The following is a 19,191-nucleotide window of genomic DNA, read 5'->3' on the forward strand; positions in this document are numbered from 1 at the left end:
AATAAAGAGGCTTACCCCATTCTCTTGCAGCAAACCTTCGAGAGGAGCAGCCAGGGTCACCGTTTGTCCTTCAGGTATAAGCTATTATCTCAACACGAATGTCAGTGTACACCAACGCACCAAAAGATTAAATCATCAAGACTCCCTTCGGGGCCGGGAGGAAAAAACCAGAAATAGAGCTGATGTCCTTAATGTCAGCAAAGGACATGCATGGCTACCGATGTACACACCTGACGAGTCTCATTAGGGCTGTTGCTGATGGGCAGAAGACCTGACCAGCTAGGACCAACGTCGAAGTCAACGAGAGGAAGGGATGTGCCATCGACATAGAATTCTAGACGAAGATAGATCAGACTTATTAGATGTCTACTTGTAGCACTTCATTCACCTGAGGCCTTTGGGTTTGTGAACGTAATATTCTGAACACCACTATGCTTTACGCTCCGACTTTGAGAGCTGCTAGTTTGCCAACGCTTTGCTGCCTCCAGTTGGTGTTCGCCAATCTCGTGCATGGTTATCCTACGAGCGTTGGCGGCGACCACTACGAGCAGAGCTGTAAATACGGCGAGAAGATGCATCACCGTCGAACAAGCGAACTTGAGTTTGTGAGGGGGAAATAGGGAGTCGTCTGGTATCGTACATGGGACGTTTATTTAGAATATCAGTATTTCTTCTGTACTAATGGGAAGGAAAAGTCGAATAATCAAACACGTATGCATACTGAGGGATGATTATGGCGGCCCATCATGATTCTGGCAGTTAATGTCGGGGGCTTGGGGTCAGTGTTCATCCCCGTGAGTCTGGAGTTCTGCCAAGTTTTGCCACCTCCCTTCGCGTGAGAAGTTCTGCCGTAGACAAGGCACAACCAGGTTTGCCAACACCAAAATTCATATTCTTCAAGCAGCCATACGTGATACGTGGCCCATCAGATAAGCAACTTCAATGGCCGATTAATTGTTATCAATACACGTATACCTGATTTCTTTACTCACGGTACTTGCTGGTTCAACCTGGTTGCTGTCACGATTGGCCGTGAAGACTTATCCAGGTTCGCTCCCATTGTTTCCAAGGGCTAGAAATATGTCTGACTCCACTACTGGAATAGCAGTCGAGGTAATGCGCACATCGGAGTGAGGGAAGGTACACAGCGTCTGACAGGATCCGTCAATGAGCAATTCGGCTCCGAGAAGCATCACAGCTGCAGACCGGTAGTCATGCATTCATAAACCACTCGTCGAGGTTCCATAATCACGTTGTATTGTCGTATGACGTGCTTGCTAGGATGCAACCATTCGGAGGTGTTGGAATGGCCAAGACTTGGTCCGTGTGCCCTTCCAGCAGTGCGACCTGTTGCCCTGCATGTTGTAGCATCCATGTTCTAATGAAGCGATCAACTGACCCGGAGACAATGGGGTTTTTCATCCGTACGTGGTCCAATTATGAAACGCACCTGCCATCTCCGGGTCGCCCCACCCATCCGGTGTGCAAGACTTACAACATCACCACGCGTGAATCTTGCAGTCTGCACTCGCATCGCCTGCCCGTGTATATGTGGCTGGTGTGTATCAGAACGAATATTTCCGTTGGTTCCAGATGCGTTGAACTTCGGATGTGGTGGCATTGCTCAGAAAGGGAAGGCTTTGTTTTTTTTGATGCTTTAGCTAACATATCGTAGGGTGGGAATATATGATAAAACATTGAATAGGAGAGTATGGACGCTGGTCACCTAAACAGGTACTTTGAATCATGTTGTGGGTATTTTGATTTTTATACGGCCACATTGATACTCTAAATAAGTAGCCTGAACTTAAGAAGTCACTATAGAGCGATCATTGTTCACAATGAGTGTTATCCCCAGCCGACTGTTCAATCGCTTGCACACCTGAATATAAATTTACTACCTTGCGCATGAACCAGCGAATACAACCACAACTCTATTTTGAACCTCACTTACAGGACAGCGTCTGCGATTGATTGAACAGCTCTATCCTTTGTGAGAGTGAAGATCCTGGCAGGTCAGAGCGCTAAGTACTTACTTGGAGTTTGAAATGCAATTGGAAAATTTGAACAGCGGAGCGGTGCAGACTAAGATCAGGAGCCAGCTATACGAGTTCTAAAATGGAATTCAGCGTTGCATACGGAAGTCAGAAAAAGATCAACATACCGTTAGGATCTTTAAACAACCGAAGTCGAGGCAAGAATCAGTGATAAAGCTAGCATGTACAAAACTTCAGCAGGAAGAACCACAGTCACATTACGCAGCTGATGGGCAAAGGAATGTTCAGAGCGCGCAGGATCGGGAGGACGCGGAACTCAGTCAATTGGAAATGAAGTCTCTAAAACAAAGTTCAAATGGTAAATGACCGGCAGAAGCCATGTGAGTAGCTGAAGATCACTGCATCCGTATACATAGTGTTAGGACATATTCGCTATGACAGCGTGAATGGGATTGAGCAAATGATCATATGAAATTAGTGGATCTCGTGGAAGAATGGAATCTCTTATAATTAAAATACTGGCGCTGCCTCGTGGATCCCATGCTTGCGGTGCATGCAAGACTCACCTTCGTTGTTGGCTGGCTACCATTGAAGAACCAGCAGAACAACCAGTAAGTACTGTGCAACTGTTCCCGTAATTTTCAATCACGAACAGTGTCAGAGCCAGAATAAACCATACAGGCAGCTTACGGTAACGAACTATGCCTCCACTTGCGATTCAGATGCCAACCATTGAGGAAAATACGTCTTCTGTGTCTGAACCCCCTGCAATGCCGGTCACCGAGGAAACTCAACCCACCGCGCAACCCGAGAAACCAACTCCAAAGTACCAATTCAAGGGCCACGAAAATCAAATTTTGGATTTCGTCTTCTTGCGCGACAACGTCCACATCGTGAGTGGATCGTTGGACGGCAGGATGCGCAAGTGGAACTGTGACACAGGGCTTCTCGTTGGGAAACCTTGGTCAGGCGAGGGCGGAATTATACATGCACTGGCTCTTTCACCGGATGGGAAGACAATTGCATGCGGGAGGGACGACGGAAGCGTTCAGCGGTGGAACACCGAAGGAGAGATGATTGAAGGCATTTGGACAGGTCATAAGGAGTTGATACGGTCACTGTCGTGGTCTCCTGATGGAAACCATATTGCAAGCGGATCCGACGATGGAACAATCCTGATTCGAAAAGTACTTGAAAGCGGAGAAATCGAGGTAGGTCCGATCGAAACGAAGCAGGATGGTGTGCTTGCACTTGCATATTCACCTTCAGGCGACAAAATCGCATCAGGCGGGAAGAATCAGACAATTTGTATTTGGGACTCGAAGACAGGCGAGCTCGTCATCGAGCCCATCGGAGACCTTGGGCACTATGTGTGGTCTGTGGTGTGGTCCTTGGACGGCACCAAGTTGTATGCCGCCTTGGGACATTTCGCACGCGCTTTCGACAGTAGTTCAGGCACAGAACTTTGTAGCTTCGAGCACACTCATCCGCTGATTTCTGTTGCGCTTTCACCCAAACACAACGTGCTAGCATGCGTGGGCATAGGAAGTATTGCACGACTATGGGATACAAAGTCCCGTCAGCCACTCGGTCAGCCATTTAATCAAGAGGACGGAATCGCTTTGTGCGTGGCATTCTCTCCGGATGGCAAATATGTAGCATATGGAGGAACGAACAACACAGTCACTTTGTGGGTGGTAAAAGAGATAGCTCCAGAGATTACAGTACGTGCTTTTACAACCATACTTCTAAGTGACAAGCTACACAGTAGGAAACTCGTCTCTAGTCGCCACCGCCGTCTTGCCTGGAAGTCAGTACTCTTGCATTCGACTACCTTCATTCTCTTGCTCATAGAAATATCACAGGTCGACGCTACGAATCCTTTGGCACAATCGGAGAGTGATGGTCATGGCGATTTTTTTCAGGTAAGTCTCGTGTTTCGTCAAGCAGACGGTACAAGTATTGATGATGAGCATTCGAAGTCTTATCCTCCTTCGGCACCACCTGGCCCATCTCATCGTTCCCAGAATACTCAATCATCCTCCGCTCGCCGCTTTTGGAACATCCTCATCCCCTTTCGACATGGTCCGACAGCAAGTGAGTCCATTGCGCTGCAGCAACATCCCAGACGCAGTTTCTTTGGGGGCCGCTCGGGATCACGGCCTGTAACAGTCTCCGCTGCACATAAAATCAAGGTAAGCAGTGTACTAGTTGTCCCTCGGTTTGTTGCACTTATATGTAACTGATTTTTCAGAGGCGCTGGATAGCGCGTCCCCCTGTGGAGACTAATGCTCAGGCTGGTCTATCGTCCTCAACGATAACACACGCTGCAGCGCAGCCAAACTCGATGCCTCAGCTTCCTGAGGCACAGTCGACAACACAGCAACTTGCTCATAGTTGTTGGGGAAATTTTTGCCTTGCACTCGGGTGCATTCCACGCCGCCCTCTTCCTGTTGTCTCCGCTGCTCAGCCTTCTACCTCGTAACATCACATTACCAAGTGTGTTTCATTTTTTCCTACATATCAGTCTCGTTAATATTCATTTGTTTTGGTTTTTAATCACCTTTCATTCTCTACATACCTCAGATTTCTTACTATCGCTCGCATGCTGCATGCGTGTCTGGCTGATGATCAATGGTATATGCTCTACTGGTACATTCTGAAATACTTATTATTATAAATGATTTGACAAGGACTTGTAAATTCATATTTACAGTGGTGGTCCCCATTGCATCATTGCCTGAACCTATTAGAAATTCACGCAGCGCGCATGGTGACTAGGCTCGTGACCAGCCTGGCCTAATACTACCACGGTTGCACGAGTGGTGTAGCCAGGCTGGTCGATCTCGGAGTGGCGTGGCAGGGCGGAGCGAGGAGTTTGAAATTTGATAGGTGCCGGTCGTGCCGGAGGTAGTTACGATCATATGGCACAAGTTATACGTCTGCTCTCGCTCAGACTGTACTATGCTATGTTAAGTTTCAACCATGAGTTCTGTACGACCTTTATCGCTCACTGCTCGAGATACAATTGAGAATCTCCCAACGGACTTTACGAGGTCCCTCTCAACGACACAACACCAGCAAGTTCTCGAGGCTTTCTCGCGACTCGATCTTCTTTCCCAAGGATCACAACGTCCGATTCGCGAAATTGTTCCAGCTCAGATGCCTCATATCATTACTTTCTGCGAAACACGTTGTACTTCGAGCTGCGACAGGCTCTGGAAAGACCCTTGCTATGATTCTCCCTCTACTCCTTTCTCCCAACAAGACAGCTATCACTGTCAGTCACCTTTGAACTTATTGCTGCAGCGAGATCACGTACGCTAAAAACATTAAATTTGTCCTTGTAAATAATGGGTTCAGGAGTTCGAGCAGTTTATCCTAATCAATTATTAGTGCTCCAGCGTGATGTACTGTTGTATTTGAGAGGATACTGTACTTACTTTTCACGGTACGAACGAAAGAGTTTGCGGTAATGTTACCCCAAAGCGGCATACCGGCATCTGCCAAATTTCAAACTCCTCGCTTCGCCTGCCAAATCACTCCGAGTTCGACCAGTCTGACTACGTCAATAAATTCTCACCATCTCAAATTGACGCATAGTCAGACTGGTTACGAGTCTACATGGTGACGACAAATCGTGATATCGAGAGGACTTGTCACTTGTGCATGATCAACTACCCGCACGTGACTAAGGCGCTCTGATTTCAATTTTAAATTTGAATCCACATAGTACTGAACTGGCACTTTCGCTACGTAGCGTACGTGGTATTTACAACGTGTGTGCACCTTCTTGCGCCATCATCGATATCCAATACCCTTTTATTTTCTATTAAGACTTTCAACGATATCATGTGTTCATAATTCCCACTCTATCCACAGGAATGACCACTACCTGGTGGTCGCGATTAAGCAAGCAGCAAAAAAAGCACCAGGATGACCATGCTTTCGAGTCACAGCCCGGCGAAAAGTATCAGGGGATTCACAAGCTATCCAACGACGATGCTGACCTGACTCCTGGAGAATTGACCTTTGAAGAAGGTGTGGCTTCTCGCTATTCCTTCAACCAAGTTGCTGTCTGACATCATCCAGATACTGCGGGAGGCATGGGTCGTCACCTTGGTGTAATGTCTTGCACTCTCCTTATCGTTGGAAATGTTATCGGCACCGGTATATTCTCGACTCCATCTTCCATCCTCTCCAGTGTGGGCTCAGTCGGCGCTTCTCTCATGCTTTGGGTCCTCGGTTTCTTACTTAGCTTCTGTGGACTCTTTATATGGCTTGAGTTCGGCACCATGTTTCCTCGAAGTGGCGGAGAGAAGGTATACCTCGAGGCGGTCTACAGAAAGCCCAAGTACCTCGCCACAATAGTATTTTCTGCCAACGCTATATTACTTGGATTCACTGCGAGCAATTGTATTGTCAGTCATGTCTTTTTTTGTGTGAGTATTTGGTATTAAAACTTAATTGCTCCGTCAAGGTTTTTGCCAGCAAGTATGTATTTGGGATCTTGATGAAACGACTCGACTGATATGATGTAGCATCTTAGTTGCTGCTGGTCGACCCGCAAGTCGCTGGAATGAGCGTGGAATTGCACTTGGAGGTGTGTCTTCTACCCAACTGACATGTCGCGGTCATTTCATGGCCTCTAGTCATATTCTTCGTAACTCTTCTACACGGATTGATCCCTAAGACCGGCGTATTGATCATGAACGTATGCAAGCTTTCATTTTTACACTGTCATCATATCTAACATCTTCTTTTCAGTTGCTCTCAATGTTCAAGATCGTAATTCTGGTGTTCGTTGTGATCACAGGCTGGGTAGTTCTCTCTGGAAAAACCCGCGTCGCGGATCCATACTATAATTTCAGAAACGCATTTGCGGGGAGCTCCACGAGTAGCAACGACGTGCGTTCAATGATATTCCTAGATGCCCATATGCTGATCATGGTCTTCACAGTATGCTACCGCCACATTTAAAGTCCTGTACGCATATTCGGGATGGTCTAACGTGAACTACGTGATGAACGACGTCCGCAATCCAGTGAGGACGCTCAAGATCGCAGGCCCGCTCGGTCTTGGTATATGCACCGTTTTGTACTTGCTTGCGAATGTGGCATATTTCTCGGCTGCAACCAAGGTGAGAACTGCTTTGTTATCTCCACGAACGAAATACTGAATAGTATCGATAGACGGAGATTGATGAGTCTGGCGTTACTGTCGCTGCCTTGTTTTTCGGGAATGTCTTTGGTTCTGTTGCGAAGCGTGCGCTATCGGTCTTCATTGCCCTCAGGTGAGCTCGACGTCCTGAGTTTAAGGGTTTCTTGACTCATTGTCTTCATGACAGTGCTATTGGAGTGAGTCCTATGTATTTCGTATCATGATCTCTGTTTGATGATGGGACATAGAACGTTATCACTGCGGTAAGTCGAAGGATGCTATGGAAATGTGTAGCTCAGGAACTTTTTATCTAGACTTTTTCTGCGTCACGAGTAAACCAAGGTTCGTCATACCAAGCATCGTAATTCTACTTAGCTTATACTTCAATTACAGAGCTCGCAAAGGAAGGGATACCTTTTCCATTCGGAAACAAATTCTGGGCTTCAAATTGGCCCACTGGGAAGTCCCCACTTCCGGGATTGATAATCCATTTAATACCCTCCGTAAGCGTTACCCTGGAACCATAATATCAATCTGAAATTGGTTTTCTAGGTTATCGTCATCATCGGCCCTCCCCCGAACATCGCTTATCCCTTCATTTTGGATATTCAAGAATACCCAAAGCAAATTATCAATTTCTTTATTGTCATTGTACGTCTTTGAACTCTTTTCTCGTGTTTCTTATCTCTTGATGCCGCCAGGCTTTGTTCTACCTGAGATGGAAGAAGCCAGATGCTGTTCGGCCATTCAAAGGTGAGAAAATATGTCGCTCTTCCTGTGTGGTACATCAATGCGTATGATGTAGTATGGTGGCCTCTCGCTGTATTTTTCTTAGCTGCTGCTTCCTTCCGTGAGTTACCAATCTACAACTCGAACACTTTCTTTCCCTGACAAAACCTCCACTCAGTCCTCATTGCTCCCTTCCTGAAACCATCCAATGGCGTTGGCGACACCCCACCACTGCCATATTACCTGTACGCTTCTCCCGGAAATCCTTATCCACACGTCCCTTATTCTCATCCCTCGCCTGTCGTATAGGTACTGTCTCGTAGGAATCGCTGTCATGTTCGTAGGCGTGCTGTACTGGGCTGCATGGCGAATCATGCTGCCTAAGGTATTTGGCTATGAGCTTGTACCGAGGAAGGAGAGGTTAGACGATGGGACTTTTGTCACTGTAGTGAGCATTGGCTTTTTATTCTCTGTCTCCTGGTTTAGCTCACGGATCTTATTTTCAAGTTTTCGAGTAAAAAGATGCAATGATTTGGAGGTTGATTGGAAGTGCTGGTAAGTTGGTCTTTGTATTAATTTAGTGCGATGTTGTTGTAGTGGTGATCATGTACTTGACATGCGTAGTTTATCATTCATGTATTCAGGTGTAGTACTACTAGAGTGTAGAACGGACCCTCGCCGGTCAGCTCTACTTTCTGGTATGTGCCGCCTGAAGTTCTTGCCAACACTGCGTTTTGAATATCTGACCAGTCAGTAATCCCGTTGGAATTCTGGTCTCTTATGACATTTTCTGCTTGAATTGATGGATGCAATAATGTTGTTAATGGTGAAACTGATACTATATTGGATGATATGTGCAAGTCTACGCGGTTGAGTACGTGTTCGAATCATGATATGCCAGCGCACCACACCACCTACATACGAAAGAAAGATGCATTGTACGTCCCTGCACCAAGTGGGACGCCAAGGACCGTTTTTCGGCCTAAGTTCGAACGAGGGAGCGTGTGAGGTGTCAGTCCTGTCCGACTGAAAGGGAAGTATTATTGAGGTGGTCACGGTGAAAAATGATATTGGGTGGCAGCTCTAAGGATGTGCTTGTCTAGGATTGTGTAGATGACATTGTTCAGAGGTCTTGAAATACTATGGCGCGAGTCTGTATAGTACTCATAAGTTACAAGTTGGACAAGCAAAGAAAAAAAGGTATAGTGAAGAAAGCGAGAATTGCCAGCGCGTTTCATTATGCGAGCTTGCTCTCCCTCAGTTTCGCTTGTTGCACCTGCGTCAGGTCATGGATGTGCCCTACGTGCTAGATGCCGCCTTGTCACTTTGACTTTTAAAAGCACTGGTCAGGGCTACTGATGACGTTCACGGGGTTTGGAGGAGTTGCTGTTGTTACTGCTTCGTTTGTCTCCATTTGCGGTCTTTCCGTGAAACAATAGTTAATTATATGTAATTTCAGATCTTACATGAATGGAAACCCTAATTAAAGTTCCAACAGGATGAATTCCAAACTTCGATCGTGTACGCCTCATACATGCTACACAGCTATATTTATATTAATAATATTGCCTGGCCAATGCACGCCAAGTAGTACTAGATGCTGACTTCAGGTTGGGTATTTGCAAGCTGGGTTCACACACTCCAATGATTATAAGGCTATACCAACGCTTCTCTGTGACTCAGTCACATTTATACCTTCCCCCATGGATCCTTCAGAGATAAGAGAGAAAATCGGTCACTTTCGAATCCTCGTTGTAGGAAGAGCGAATGCGGGAAAAACTACAATTCTACAGAGAGTTTGCAACACACGGGCCAATCCAGAGATATACAACAGCGCTGGAGAAAAGGTGCGTCTCATGATGGTAGTACTAGGAGGATGGTAGTGACCCATCAATATCAGATCGATCTTGCAGTTTTAACTGCATCCAGAGAGGTGGGGTGTTCTCTTAGTCGATGATATGAGCTGACTTTTTCTCAGCGCGGACTGCACGATATCAAAAATGAAATGGTGTTTGAAAGCAACCCAGGATTCATCTTTCATGATTCACGTGGTTTCGAGGCAGGTGGTGAATCCGAATTTAACCAGGTAAAGGCATTCATCGCGGACCGTTCTAAGGAAACCCATAGTGATGTGCTGGCCCGGCTTTGGCCTGGCTTGAGGCGGCTTTGGCTTTTGAAAATCTCAGGCCAGGCCGCGAGCCAAAGCCAGGCCAAAGCCATGGCTTGGCTTTGGCCCAGCCACAGCTCATAGTGGAGGAAAGTTAGAATATACATTTAGGCATCATGCTCGTCATCACCATCTTCTGTTACAGTGGCATGACAGACTCGTTTTGCTGTTTTCAAATGAGTAAAATGTATACATTGACGGAAGCAAAGGAACGCACATTTTGGATCTTGGCGTTCAGTGGCAAGTTTTGCAGCTTCAGCGGCACGGAAGTCATTGATTGCTTTCATTTGGGAAGGGAGGGCCGCCTTCTCTGAATGCTGGAGAAGTGCAGCTGTAGGTTTTGTTTTGCGCACCGGGCGTGCAACAACATGAAGTTCATCTTTGTTGTCTGTGTGAATTGTACTGACCATCAGAGGCTAGTAGGTAGGGACAGAATGTGGTGAAAAATGTCAATTGGGGGTGCGTGACACTGTAATGAGCAAGTACTTAGTAAACTAGGATAGAAACATAAAAAATTAGCGGATCATAGGAATAAAGATTTGCAATATAGACAAGCACAAGCCGATGTCAAAGTGTCGCTCACTCATCCTGCTTTTGGTTGTGCCCACACAGCTTCACTCTCCCCTTGTACCTATCTCAGATCCTTCGGCCTTCAACATGGTGGATCATTCGGACTCTAGCACAGGAAAACTTGCTCATATGCAACCACTTGATGGTTTGTGTGGCGAGGGAGTGGCAAGGGAGTTGCGAAGCACAGCTGACTCAGAGGCTTGAAAGGCAAACAAGTTGCTGGTAACAAATGTGCCTATGACATGAAAGTAAGTTATGATGATGCACTTATATTGACGTTGCAACTCACCAGCACCATTTTCTGACATGGCTTGATATGATGACGACGTAGTTGTCCGGAGAAACAAAAATAGATGTTAGCAAATCATCATTAACTGTGCTGACTAAGTACCAAAAGCCGTGGCCTGGGCCGCCGGCTTTGGCTTTTCAGTACCTCAGGCCAGGCCAAAGCCGTGGTCAGGCCATGATCTTTGGCCTGGCTTGGCCTGGCCTATTCTGGCCTGGCCTGGCCCACAGCCTGAAGCCAGGCCATGCACATCACTAGAAACCCAAATGAAAAATCAACTCCATGCGATCTGGTAATTGTACTAATTCGTCAATCGCGACATGCGCTAACTCACGGTTTCAACATAGGTACTGTATTCCAATGGATGAGGCAAGTAGGTCATTCACTGAAGGTGAAAGAAAATTTTTCTCTCAGTGCGACACAGGAAGCAGTAAGCTTTCACATCCCACCCTCGTCAATGTTTGACTGATGCGCAGAATCACAATTCTCAGTTCCAGTGATCGTGGTGTTCACAAAATTTGATGCCCTCTATGATGTCGCATACGCACAACTGAAAAAGGAAGGAAGATCTCGGAAAGACACTTGAGAACTGGCCTCAAAACATGCTGAAGAAACATTTCCAGATGGACCACAATGGAAGTTTTTCAAGGATGTCCGATGGCCACCAAAGTGTTATGTATGCCTTCCTAGTAAGTCAGTTTATGGTTGAGTTGTGATACATGATGACCGTTGATACATTAGACATGGACGAGGATGATGCGGATTGCGGACCACTTATCGAAAGCATGGCTGGAACACTGGATAATGAAGTACTGAGGCAATTATTCGTCTTAACCCAGCAGACCAACTTGGAGATCTGCATGAAATATGCAGTTGAGAGGTAAGTACCCACAGTCTCAATTACCTGCGGGGGTTAGCAACTGATGTTGTCCAGAACACTACTAAAATACATTAACTTTGTAGAGGCAACAACATCTGAGGGTCAGTGGATGATAATAGGGATATTTGGCACCTGGATTCCACATATTCGGGTAAAACTATTTCAAAGTTTGAAGGTTGCTCTCGTTCATGTTCGGTGTTTACTTGCAGGTAGTACGTCTGTTAATCCTCCCTCCAAGCTCGAGCTATGCTGATCGAAGTCGTCGCCCACCGTTTGCAGGCTGTGAGTGTGTCAATCCTCCTTCGAGCTCAAGCCATGCTGATCGAAGTCATCGCACACCATGTGCAGGATGTGAGTGTGTAGATCCCCCTTCGAGCTCGAGTGATGCTGATCAAAGTCGTCGCCCACCGTTTGCAGTCTGTGAGTGTGTCGATCCTCCTTCGAGCTCGAGCCATGCTAATCAAAGTCGTCGCCCACCGTCCGCAGGGTGTGAGTGTGTCGGTCCTCCTTCGAGCTCTAGCCATGCTGATCGAAGTCATCGCCCACTGTTTGCAGGCTGTGAGTGTGTCGGTCCTCCTTCAAGCTCGAGCCATGCTGATCAAAGTCGTCGCCCACCGTTCACAGTATGTGAGTGTGTCGGTCCTCCTTCAAGCTCGAGCCATGCTGATCGAAGTCATCGCCCACCGTTCGCAGGTTGTGAGTGTGTCGATCCTCCATCGAGTCTAAGCCTTCTTGAATCAAGTCATCGCCCGCTGATCTGTTGATAGGACGTTGTCTTCTTAGATAGATGATCTATAGATAAACACCTACAAAATCAAAAATCTCCACGGTCAGTGATTCAGACAAATACCAATGACTGATAACGTGGTTGTTCGTGGGTGGCTGTTTACACTTCCCCAAGCTATGTTCAGACAAAAGTACTTCCTGTGAGGTCAGTAGCAATACCAGTCAATCCAACAGTATGGACGCAATAGAAAATAAAATAAACAGAATGTAGTCAGCCCAACGGTATGGTGATGACAAAAAGAAATTGATTCACTCCAATGGTATGGCAGTGTTTAGAGAACAGAGAAAAGTCAGCCCAACAGTATGGTACTGATAAAAAAAAGAAATAGATTGATAAGAGAACCCCTTCCCTCAGTAACAATGCTTCTTGTAATAAATTTACTACAGAAAGTCGTGCAAAATTATAGCAATCACCCCCTCAGCACAAACAGGTAGAATCAAAGGTCAGGACTAATCAGTGATCAGTAGAACTCTTAGTTCACTATTGAACCTGCTGCCAAGGAACTCACGATGAGTATTAAACAGAATCAGGAACGGACGTCCTTGGATTTCAGTACCAAGTCCCCTATTCAACAACTAAAGTCTAGCAGACAAAGAAAACCCTGGCTCAGTATCACTACTCAGATGAGTGAGGTCAAGCGTCACTATCAACTTCTGAAGTCTTCCCACTAAGCCGGTGCTTAGATGGACGTAAAGACAACACAAAGATCTTGAAACAAATTCAGACAATAACACTGAGACGTGAACGAACTGAACAGAAAAAGAGACAAATGAAAAGAAACAAACAAACAAAGAAACAGAAAAAGAAAGAGAGAAAGAAGAAAGGAAAGAAAAGAAAAGAAAAGAAAAGAAAAGAAAGAGACTAGAGGTTCACCAGTAGAAAATCAAAGAAAAAGTTTGCTCACTGTTGAGCACAGTGAGCTCAAGATATTTCACAGTTGTTGACGATGAGCTAAAGGTATTGCTGGATGTTGCTTACAATGACCTCTCAGTTAGTTGCTTAACAGCTCTTGTCACTGTTGTTGATACTGATCACACTTCACACTCAAATTTATTTTGTGGGGCTTAAAAGTTCCCTATATTTTTCTCCTTTTTATTGGCAAAAAGTGGGGTCTTATATAGATAAATTATGGTGGCTGTGTTACTATTTCCCACGTTCTAAGGGGAATAGGCTTAGTCAGATTGTACCAATACTATTTACTGTAGTCATGTGCTTTATAATTTGTGTCATCAAGCTTTAGTCATCTCAAAAAGGTTGCTTTGTCATGATTTGGTTTAGGGTCATAGGTCACCTGACTGTTAGAGTCATATAACTTAGTATCATGTGACAAATATTAAGTAACAGACTGATTATGTTATTTGTTGGTGTCTTGTTATGATGTTACTTTATTGACTGTAGAAATGACGCGAGCCGTGTATTTAGAGTGTTAAGAAAGTTCCCACAAGGCAAATTATGCAAGAACTATTTTACACTGTTACTTGACATGTGTGGGATTCAGTCTGAGTCATTGTTATTGCTGACTAAGCAGAATTTACCGCAAAATTAAATATACAAGAATATTCAGCCTATCTGAGTCTGTCTGAGAAATGAAAATACTATCTGAACTGCAGTCTGAACCATAAAGTAAAGGAAGATTGTTCATAATGATTTCTAGGGTATCGGGCTCGTGAGAGAGCATTAGTCATCCATGCACCGAACTGGTTTGGTGCAGGTCAACGTGAGTTCATGTATTATTTGTTGCATTCAAGCATCCCTGACTAATTGTCTATTGGATTGGCAGGAGGTCAGTACATTCATCCTCTGCTGAACTTGAGCTGCTGACCAAAGATATTGTTGATCCGTTGACAGCTTGTGAGTGTGATCATCCTCTGTCGACCTCCTGCCTTCCTTATCCATACAATCACTGATTTATTGTTAGTATGTGGGTGTATTGATTTTACCTCTCTCTCACTGACTGAACACAACACCGCTCCTTTAACAGATTGTGAGTTGCTTGATCCACCATTGAACTCGAGCCGTTGTAAAGAGTAGATTCTATGTGGGCGCTACAAAAGTGTTACCTTAAGACTCAGAGTGCGAGTGAGATGTTCGTCCCAAAGAGACTGCCTATAGAAATGCTCCTTGATATAAAGCAAGGGATATCTTGTTAAGATCGAAGTGAGAGAAGGAAAGTTACCAAGAGTGCACTCAGTGTTCCGAGGATGTGTCCGAAGTACTGAAGTACTCGTCCAAAGTGGTCTGAAGGTGGTCCAACGTCAAGAAACGAAGGTCCGTAGTTGCACGAAGCGTCCGAAGAGCTTCTGATGAACAGCGATGGTTCCGAGGCAGAAGTACAGCGTGTATGTTGAAGTGTAAGACTTGCAAGGTAAAACCAAGCAAAGCCCGTCGGGAAAACTAAGAGATAGCGAGATGCGAAATGGCAGCAGTCAGGCCAAACAATTGTTCTGAATGAACAAGAAAGATCAATTGTGCGAAGTACGACTATCCGAAAGTGACTCTACTGACTATGACTCGTAGCAGGGAAAGTGAAGTGGAGTGTGAGTAGCTAGCAAGGCAGATTATATCCTACAGCGTGAAAGTCTGGAAACTGCATAGGCGAAACCAGTAGCGAGATAAGACATCCAAAATGTAATAAGACTCAAGGCGAGCCGCTACAGAGATATGCATGTAATAAGGCGCAAGGCGTGTTTGTTATGCATATAACCAACGGGCCGACAACATATGTGCCCCTAAACATAATCAATAACAGATAACCAAGTGGAAAACTCACCAGCAAAGTCAAACGGACATGGACGGGACATGGTACGGAGGATTGGAACTGTATACAGGCCTCGGAAATGGACGGACGACCTTTGGACGACTCGGACGAGCGCATGGAACTCTCGGAAGGTAAATGGAGTGTCGAGGAATATGTGTGTGGGATACCTATGGAATTGGCAGGATACGAGCCCAACGCCGATCCGAGTGCTACACCATACTAACCAAAGACATTGTCCATCACAGGACGTAAGCGCATCGATCCGCAGTCGAATTGGAGCATCACTGACCAATAAAATCGCTGATCCCTGTTGACAGTTTGTGAGTCTGTTCATCTGCCATTGAGCTCGAACCTTGTTGACTGATGACATCGCTGATCCATTGACAGTTCGTGGGTCTCTATCCTCATTGTCATTTGAGCTCTAGCTTTGCTCACCAATGACATTGCTCATCCATTTCCAGGGCGTCAGTGTGCTGATCCTCTATCAAATTCGATATTTACTTACCATTAAAATCGTGCATCCTTCAATAGAGAGTGAGTCCATAGCCTTGCTAGCGAACGAGATCACTGATCCATCAATAGGAAAATTTTTGCAACGATCACCATGTAGAGATACAATCTAGGTTGCTCTCTGTGGTATATCTCATTGGTTATAGATTGTACACACATTCTCATGTTGCGAATCTGCTAGGCCTCTGGCTTATCACCCTTGGAGAAAATTGTTCAGCTCAGTTGTGGTGAATTTTGAGGCTACGTTGCGATGAACCTGCTTATTATTGACCATTTAGCTGTTGTCATTATATTTGAACACTCTTTCTATATTTTCGACAAGTGGCGCTATCTTCATCACCAGCAAGGGTCTGTTCCCTCTTTTTATGTCGCTCTCAAGCAGTACCTGGCATCTGTGCATGCAGATGCTGTCAGGGAAGCTGCGAGTGCTGCCGCCCAGGCATATGAAGAAGCTGTGGCTACTGCCGCCCAGGCATATGAAGAAGCTATGGCCACTGCCACCCACGCATATGAAGAAGCTGTGAGGACTGCTGTTTACCCATATCAAAGAAATCTTCCTGCTTGGATGGCGAAGTTACCGTTTAAACCCTTGAAAAGAAAGGCAAAAGAAGCTTTTGAACGCTCTCAGGCAAAGGAGAGAGAAGCTTTCAAATACTCTCAGGTAAAGAAGAGAGAATCTTTGTGCTCTCAAGCGAAGGCAGAGTTAATCAAGATTATTCTTGAAATCACTTTAAATCATCGCCTGCATATGTTTCACCGTCATGTTGTGGCAGCACTGCCACTGATCCACCTGTCTTCAGCTAGACCTTAATGTCGGACAATGCAACACACCATCATGATCAATTAGTGCTGCCGTGGTCCGGTTCGGTCCAGTTCAGAGGGTCCTTGATGAGAACCAAGAACCGAACCATGGTTCGGTTCTTTAAAATTGTCGAACCCAGAACCAGACCATTGAGAACGGTTCTCAATGGTCCGGTCCGGTTCTTGTCTGGTCCGAACGCGAACCGAACCGAAAATTTTTCAAGCAACGGAAAAAACATTCACAAGACATCTACATGACATTGGGTAGCTAGTCTAACTGCATACCAACTGCATACCCTTCTGCCTCTACTGCTGCTGACACATGTCCATTCTTATAGGCTGCCTTCATCAATTGTAGCACGGAGAAAGTGGATGATGCGAGTGCATTGCGGCGCAGAGTTGATGTGATGCCCGCGCTGGAGAAAGCGCGTTCAGAGGGAACGGAACTGCCTTGAATGGGCAGGTAATCACGCGCAACACGAGCTAGTGTTGGGTACTGCAGCGAATGTAACTAATCAAGAATGTAAGCGGGGAACAATGAATTTGAGGGCTGACTTACACCCCACCATGCCACAACATCATCAGTCTCCTCCAATGGTGAAGTAAGGTATGCAGAGAGCTCTTGATGAGGATCGTGCATGTGATGGTCTGTAGCTCACCAGCAGACCTTGTTTGAAAGTTATTAAACAATATATCAAAAACAATATGGACCACTTACTTGCATAGTGTACACACCCACCCATCAGGTAAACGGGTAAATATAGTCCTAACGTCCGCTGTGCGTTTGCTTTTTGAAAGCTAAATACAGGTGTTAGTGGAGACTCAAGGAAGACAATAAACAAGTACATACAGTTGAAGTGGTGCACCTGTTCTCAGATTTAGATTCATCAACTTCATCGTCGTCCTCTGGTTGGGGGATCAGCTCGTCAGCAGACGACTCTCCCAGATCAGGTGTAGAGGGTATGTCTTCATCTTCGGAGTCAAGAGGGGATAAGATTGGCATGGCAGTTTTCTTGGGGGCTGGATGATCCGTAGCACTAGATAAAGCACGTTTCCTTCGGTTAGTTGATGAAGACAGACCGCAGGCATTGTCAGCATCGCGAATACGAGCCGATGGTTTTGAGGGCCGGCCAGAGCACCTAGATCCAGCTGCAACTGTTGCTGGGGTGCATCCAGCCTTGAGTAGAACGGAGAAGGCGTCCTTTGCGGATGTAGTGGAAGAGGATGGCTGGGCAGAAGATGCGACCTGGGGCAATGGTACTTTATCATCAGGATCATTAAAAAAGGTAATTTCAGAAGCATCCTTGAGGGTGCCGTCAGCGTTCAGAGCACAGCAGTCTTCAGACATCGTCAGGCAAATAACTCACAGTTTTTGGTCGGCACCCCATTTTATGCATGGCACATAGCCTAACACCACAGAGCGACAATATCCAAGGAGATCTGTTAGAGTTGAGAACCAGTGGAGGATCATGACTATCCAGGAAGCATATAGACTAGAACAAGTAGATATCTGTGATATAGGTAAACATATGTCAGAGTCTTGAGAATAAATTGATTAGTACTTACCTTCAAAAAGGCTAACAGTAGCCTGATTAACAAATAATGCAAATCTCGAAGACGGTGTTTTGATGTTGACATGGACACCGACGTCGTCGTGGTTGGTGTCGAAGTCGAGGGAATTCGAAGGTCAAGGAATGGTTCGGGAAGGTTCGGGAAAGTCGAACCAGAACCGGACCACTAGTGAAGGTCCAGAACCCAGAACCACTTTCCGGTCCGGTTCTGGCTGGTGAGGGAACCATGGACCGAACCACAGAGAACCGGACCAAAAGTCCGGTTCGAACCGTGGTTCTGGACCGGACCGCGGCAGCACTATGATCAATGATACTCCGGTTTGGAGAGGAGCGGAGGTGTCTGGGCTATGGAGGTTACTTGAAATGTTTGTTGAAGTAGATTCAGGATGTGGAACTGTATGAAATAGTTATATATGGTGTGTATGTGTTTAGAGAATGTTGGGCACCCTCAGTCGAGAGAGCTAACCGCCCTTGATGTGCCTCTCAAGCATCCATGGTACGAGTACGTTGTGTTCCACAGCTTGTCCAACTTGCGACATTTTTTTCCTCAAAAGATATCCCGTCTATTGTTTTAACCTTACACTCTGCATAGACACGTGGAATCGAATGTTTCTGATAAGATCGGTAACTCCAGCTGGTGATGAATGAGATCTTTGAAAAGACCTGGCTGTGAGTGGAAGATAGCCTTCGAACTCGATGGATTTGAGCACCTTGGAAATGTCATTATTTGAGGGACAACATGCAATGCGCAGATTTATGAAGCTTTATAAGGTGGATGGATCGTTCCCTCATCATCATTCAGCGTTGGCCACTCGGCCCTGAGTCATTGTGCATGCCAGTCAAAACCCAACCTCTTATGATAGGATATCGATCGCATGGATCAGAACCTGGGGTCTAGATGCATCTTCCCGAGGGACTGATGAACAACGCCATCGTGGAACAATGGAGAAACTGACTTACAAGATGTCAGCATTG

At 45.8% G+C, this 19,191-nt stretch overlaps 5 protein-coding genes across 5 annotated transcripts; 4 read left to right on the forward strand and 1 right to left on the reverse strand.

Annotated features, from left to right (window-relative positions):
* Positions 1–56: 56 nt before the first annotated feature.
* On the reverse strand, positions 57–578 carry F5147DRAFT_791828 (uncharacterized protein; the record flags this gene model as incomplete). Its single annotated transcript, XM_041443079.1, has 4 exons — positions 57–81; positions 121–179; positions 231–334; positions 389–578. 4 exons carry the CDS (start codon positions 576–578, stop codon positions 57–59), a joined length of 378 nt encoding a protein of 125 aa, XP_041284893.1.
* A 2,081-nt stretch (positions 579–2,659) lies between these two features.
* Positions 2,660–4,718, forward strand: F5147DRAFT_791831 (WD40-repeat-containing domain protein). Its single transcript, XM_041443080.1, has 5 exons — positions 2,660–3,721; positions 3,784–3,807; positions 3,863–3,922; positions 3,980–4,192; positions 4,252–4,718. The coding sequence occupies exons 1-5, from the start codon at positions 2,699–2,701 to the stop codon at positions 4,480–4,482; spliced, it is 1,551 nt and encodes a 516-aa protein (XP_041284894.1). The 5' UTR covers positions 2,660–2,698; the 3' UTR covers positions 4,483–4,718.
* Positions 4,719–5,745: 1,027 nt separating this feature from the next.
* On the forward strand, positions 5,746–8,715 carry F5147DRAFT_841577 (amino acid transporter). Its single transcript, XM_041444391.1, has 19 exons — positions 5,746–6,038; positions 6,090–6,418; positions 6,478–6,491; positions 6,539–6,600; positions 6,650–6,711; positions 6,765–6,905; positions 6,958–7,137; positions 7,190–7,290; positions 7,345–7,354; positions 7,406–7,420; positions 7,472–7,499; positions 7,551–7,660; positions 7,710–7,808; positions 7,859–7,910; positions 7,963–8,007; positions 8,065–8,131; positions 8,196–8,334; positions 8,394–8,441; positions 8,511–8,715. Exons 1-18 carry the CDS (start codon positions 5,882–5,884, stop codon positions 8,415–8,417), a joined length of 1,635 nt encoding a protein of 544 aa, XP_041284895.1. The 5' UTR covers positions 5,746–5,881; the 3' UTR covers positions 8,418–8,441; positions 8,511–8,715.
* Positions 8,716–9,589: 874 nt separating this feature from the next.
* Positions 9,590–11,205, forward strand: F5147DRAFT_588544 (uncharacterized protein; the record flags this gene model as incomplete). The annotated part of the gene is made up of 3 exons (XM_041432094.1): positions 9,590–9,748; positions 9,850–10,012; positions 11,168–11,205. The coding sequence occupies 3 exons, from the start codon at positions 9,590–9,592 to the stop codon at positions 11,203–11,205; spliced, it is 360 nt and encodes a 119-aa protein (XP_041284896.1).
* Positions 11,206–16,094: 4,889 nt separating this feature from the next.
* Positions 16,095–16,655, forward strand: F5147DRAFT_781641 (uncharacterized protein; the record flags this gene model as incomplete). Its single annotated transcript, XM_041442681.1, has 1 exon — positions 16,095–16,655. The coding sequence occupies one exon, from the start codon at positions 16,095–16,097 to the stop codon at positions 16,653–16,655; it is 561 nt and encodes a 186-aa protein (XP_041284897.1).
* Positions 16,656–19,191: the final 2,536 nt, after the last annotated feature.

Source organism: Suillus discolor, assembly GCF_016758755.1.
Source record: "Suillus discolor strain FC423 chromosome Unknown F5147scaffold_146, whole genome shotgun sequence".
Classification (NCBI taxonomy): domain Eukaryota; kingdom Fungi; phylum Basidiomycota; class Agaricomycetes; order Boletales; family Suillaceae; genus Suillus; species Suillus discolor.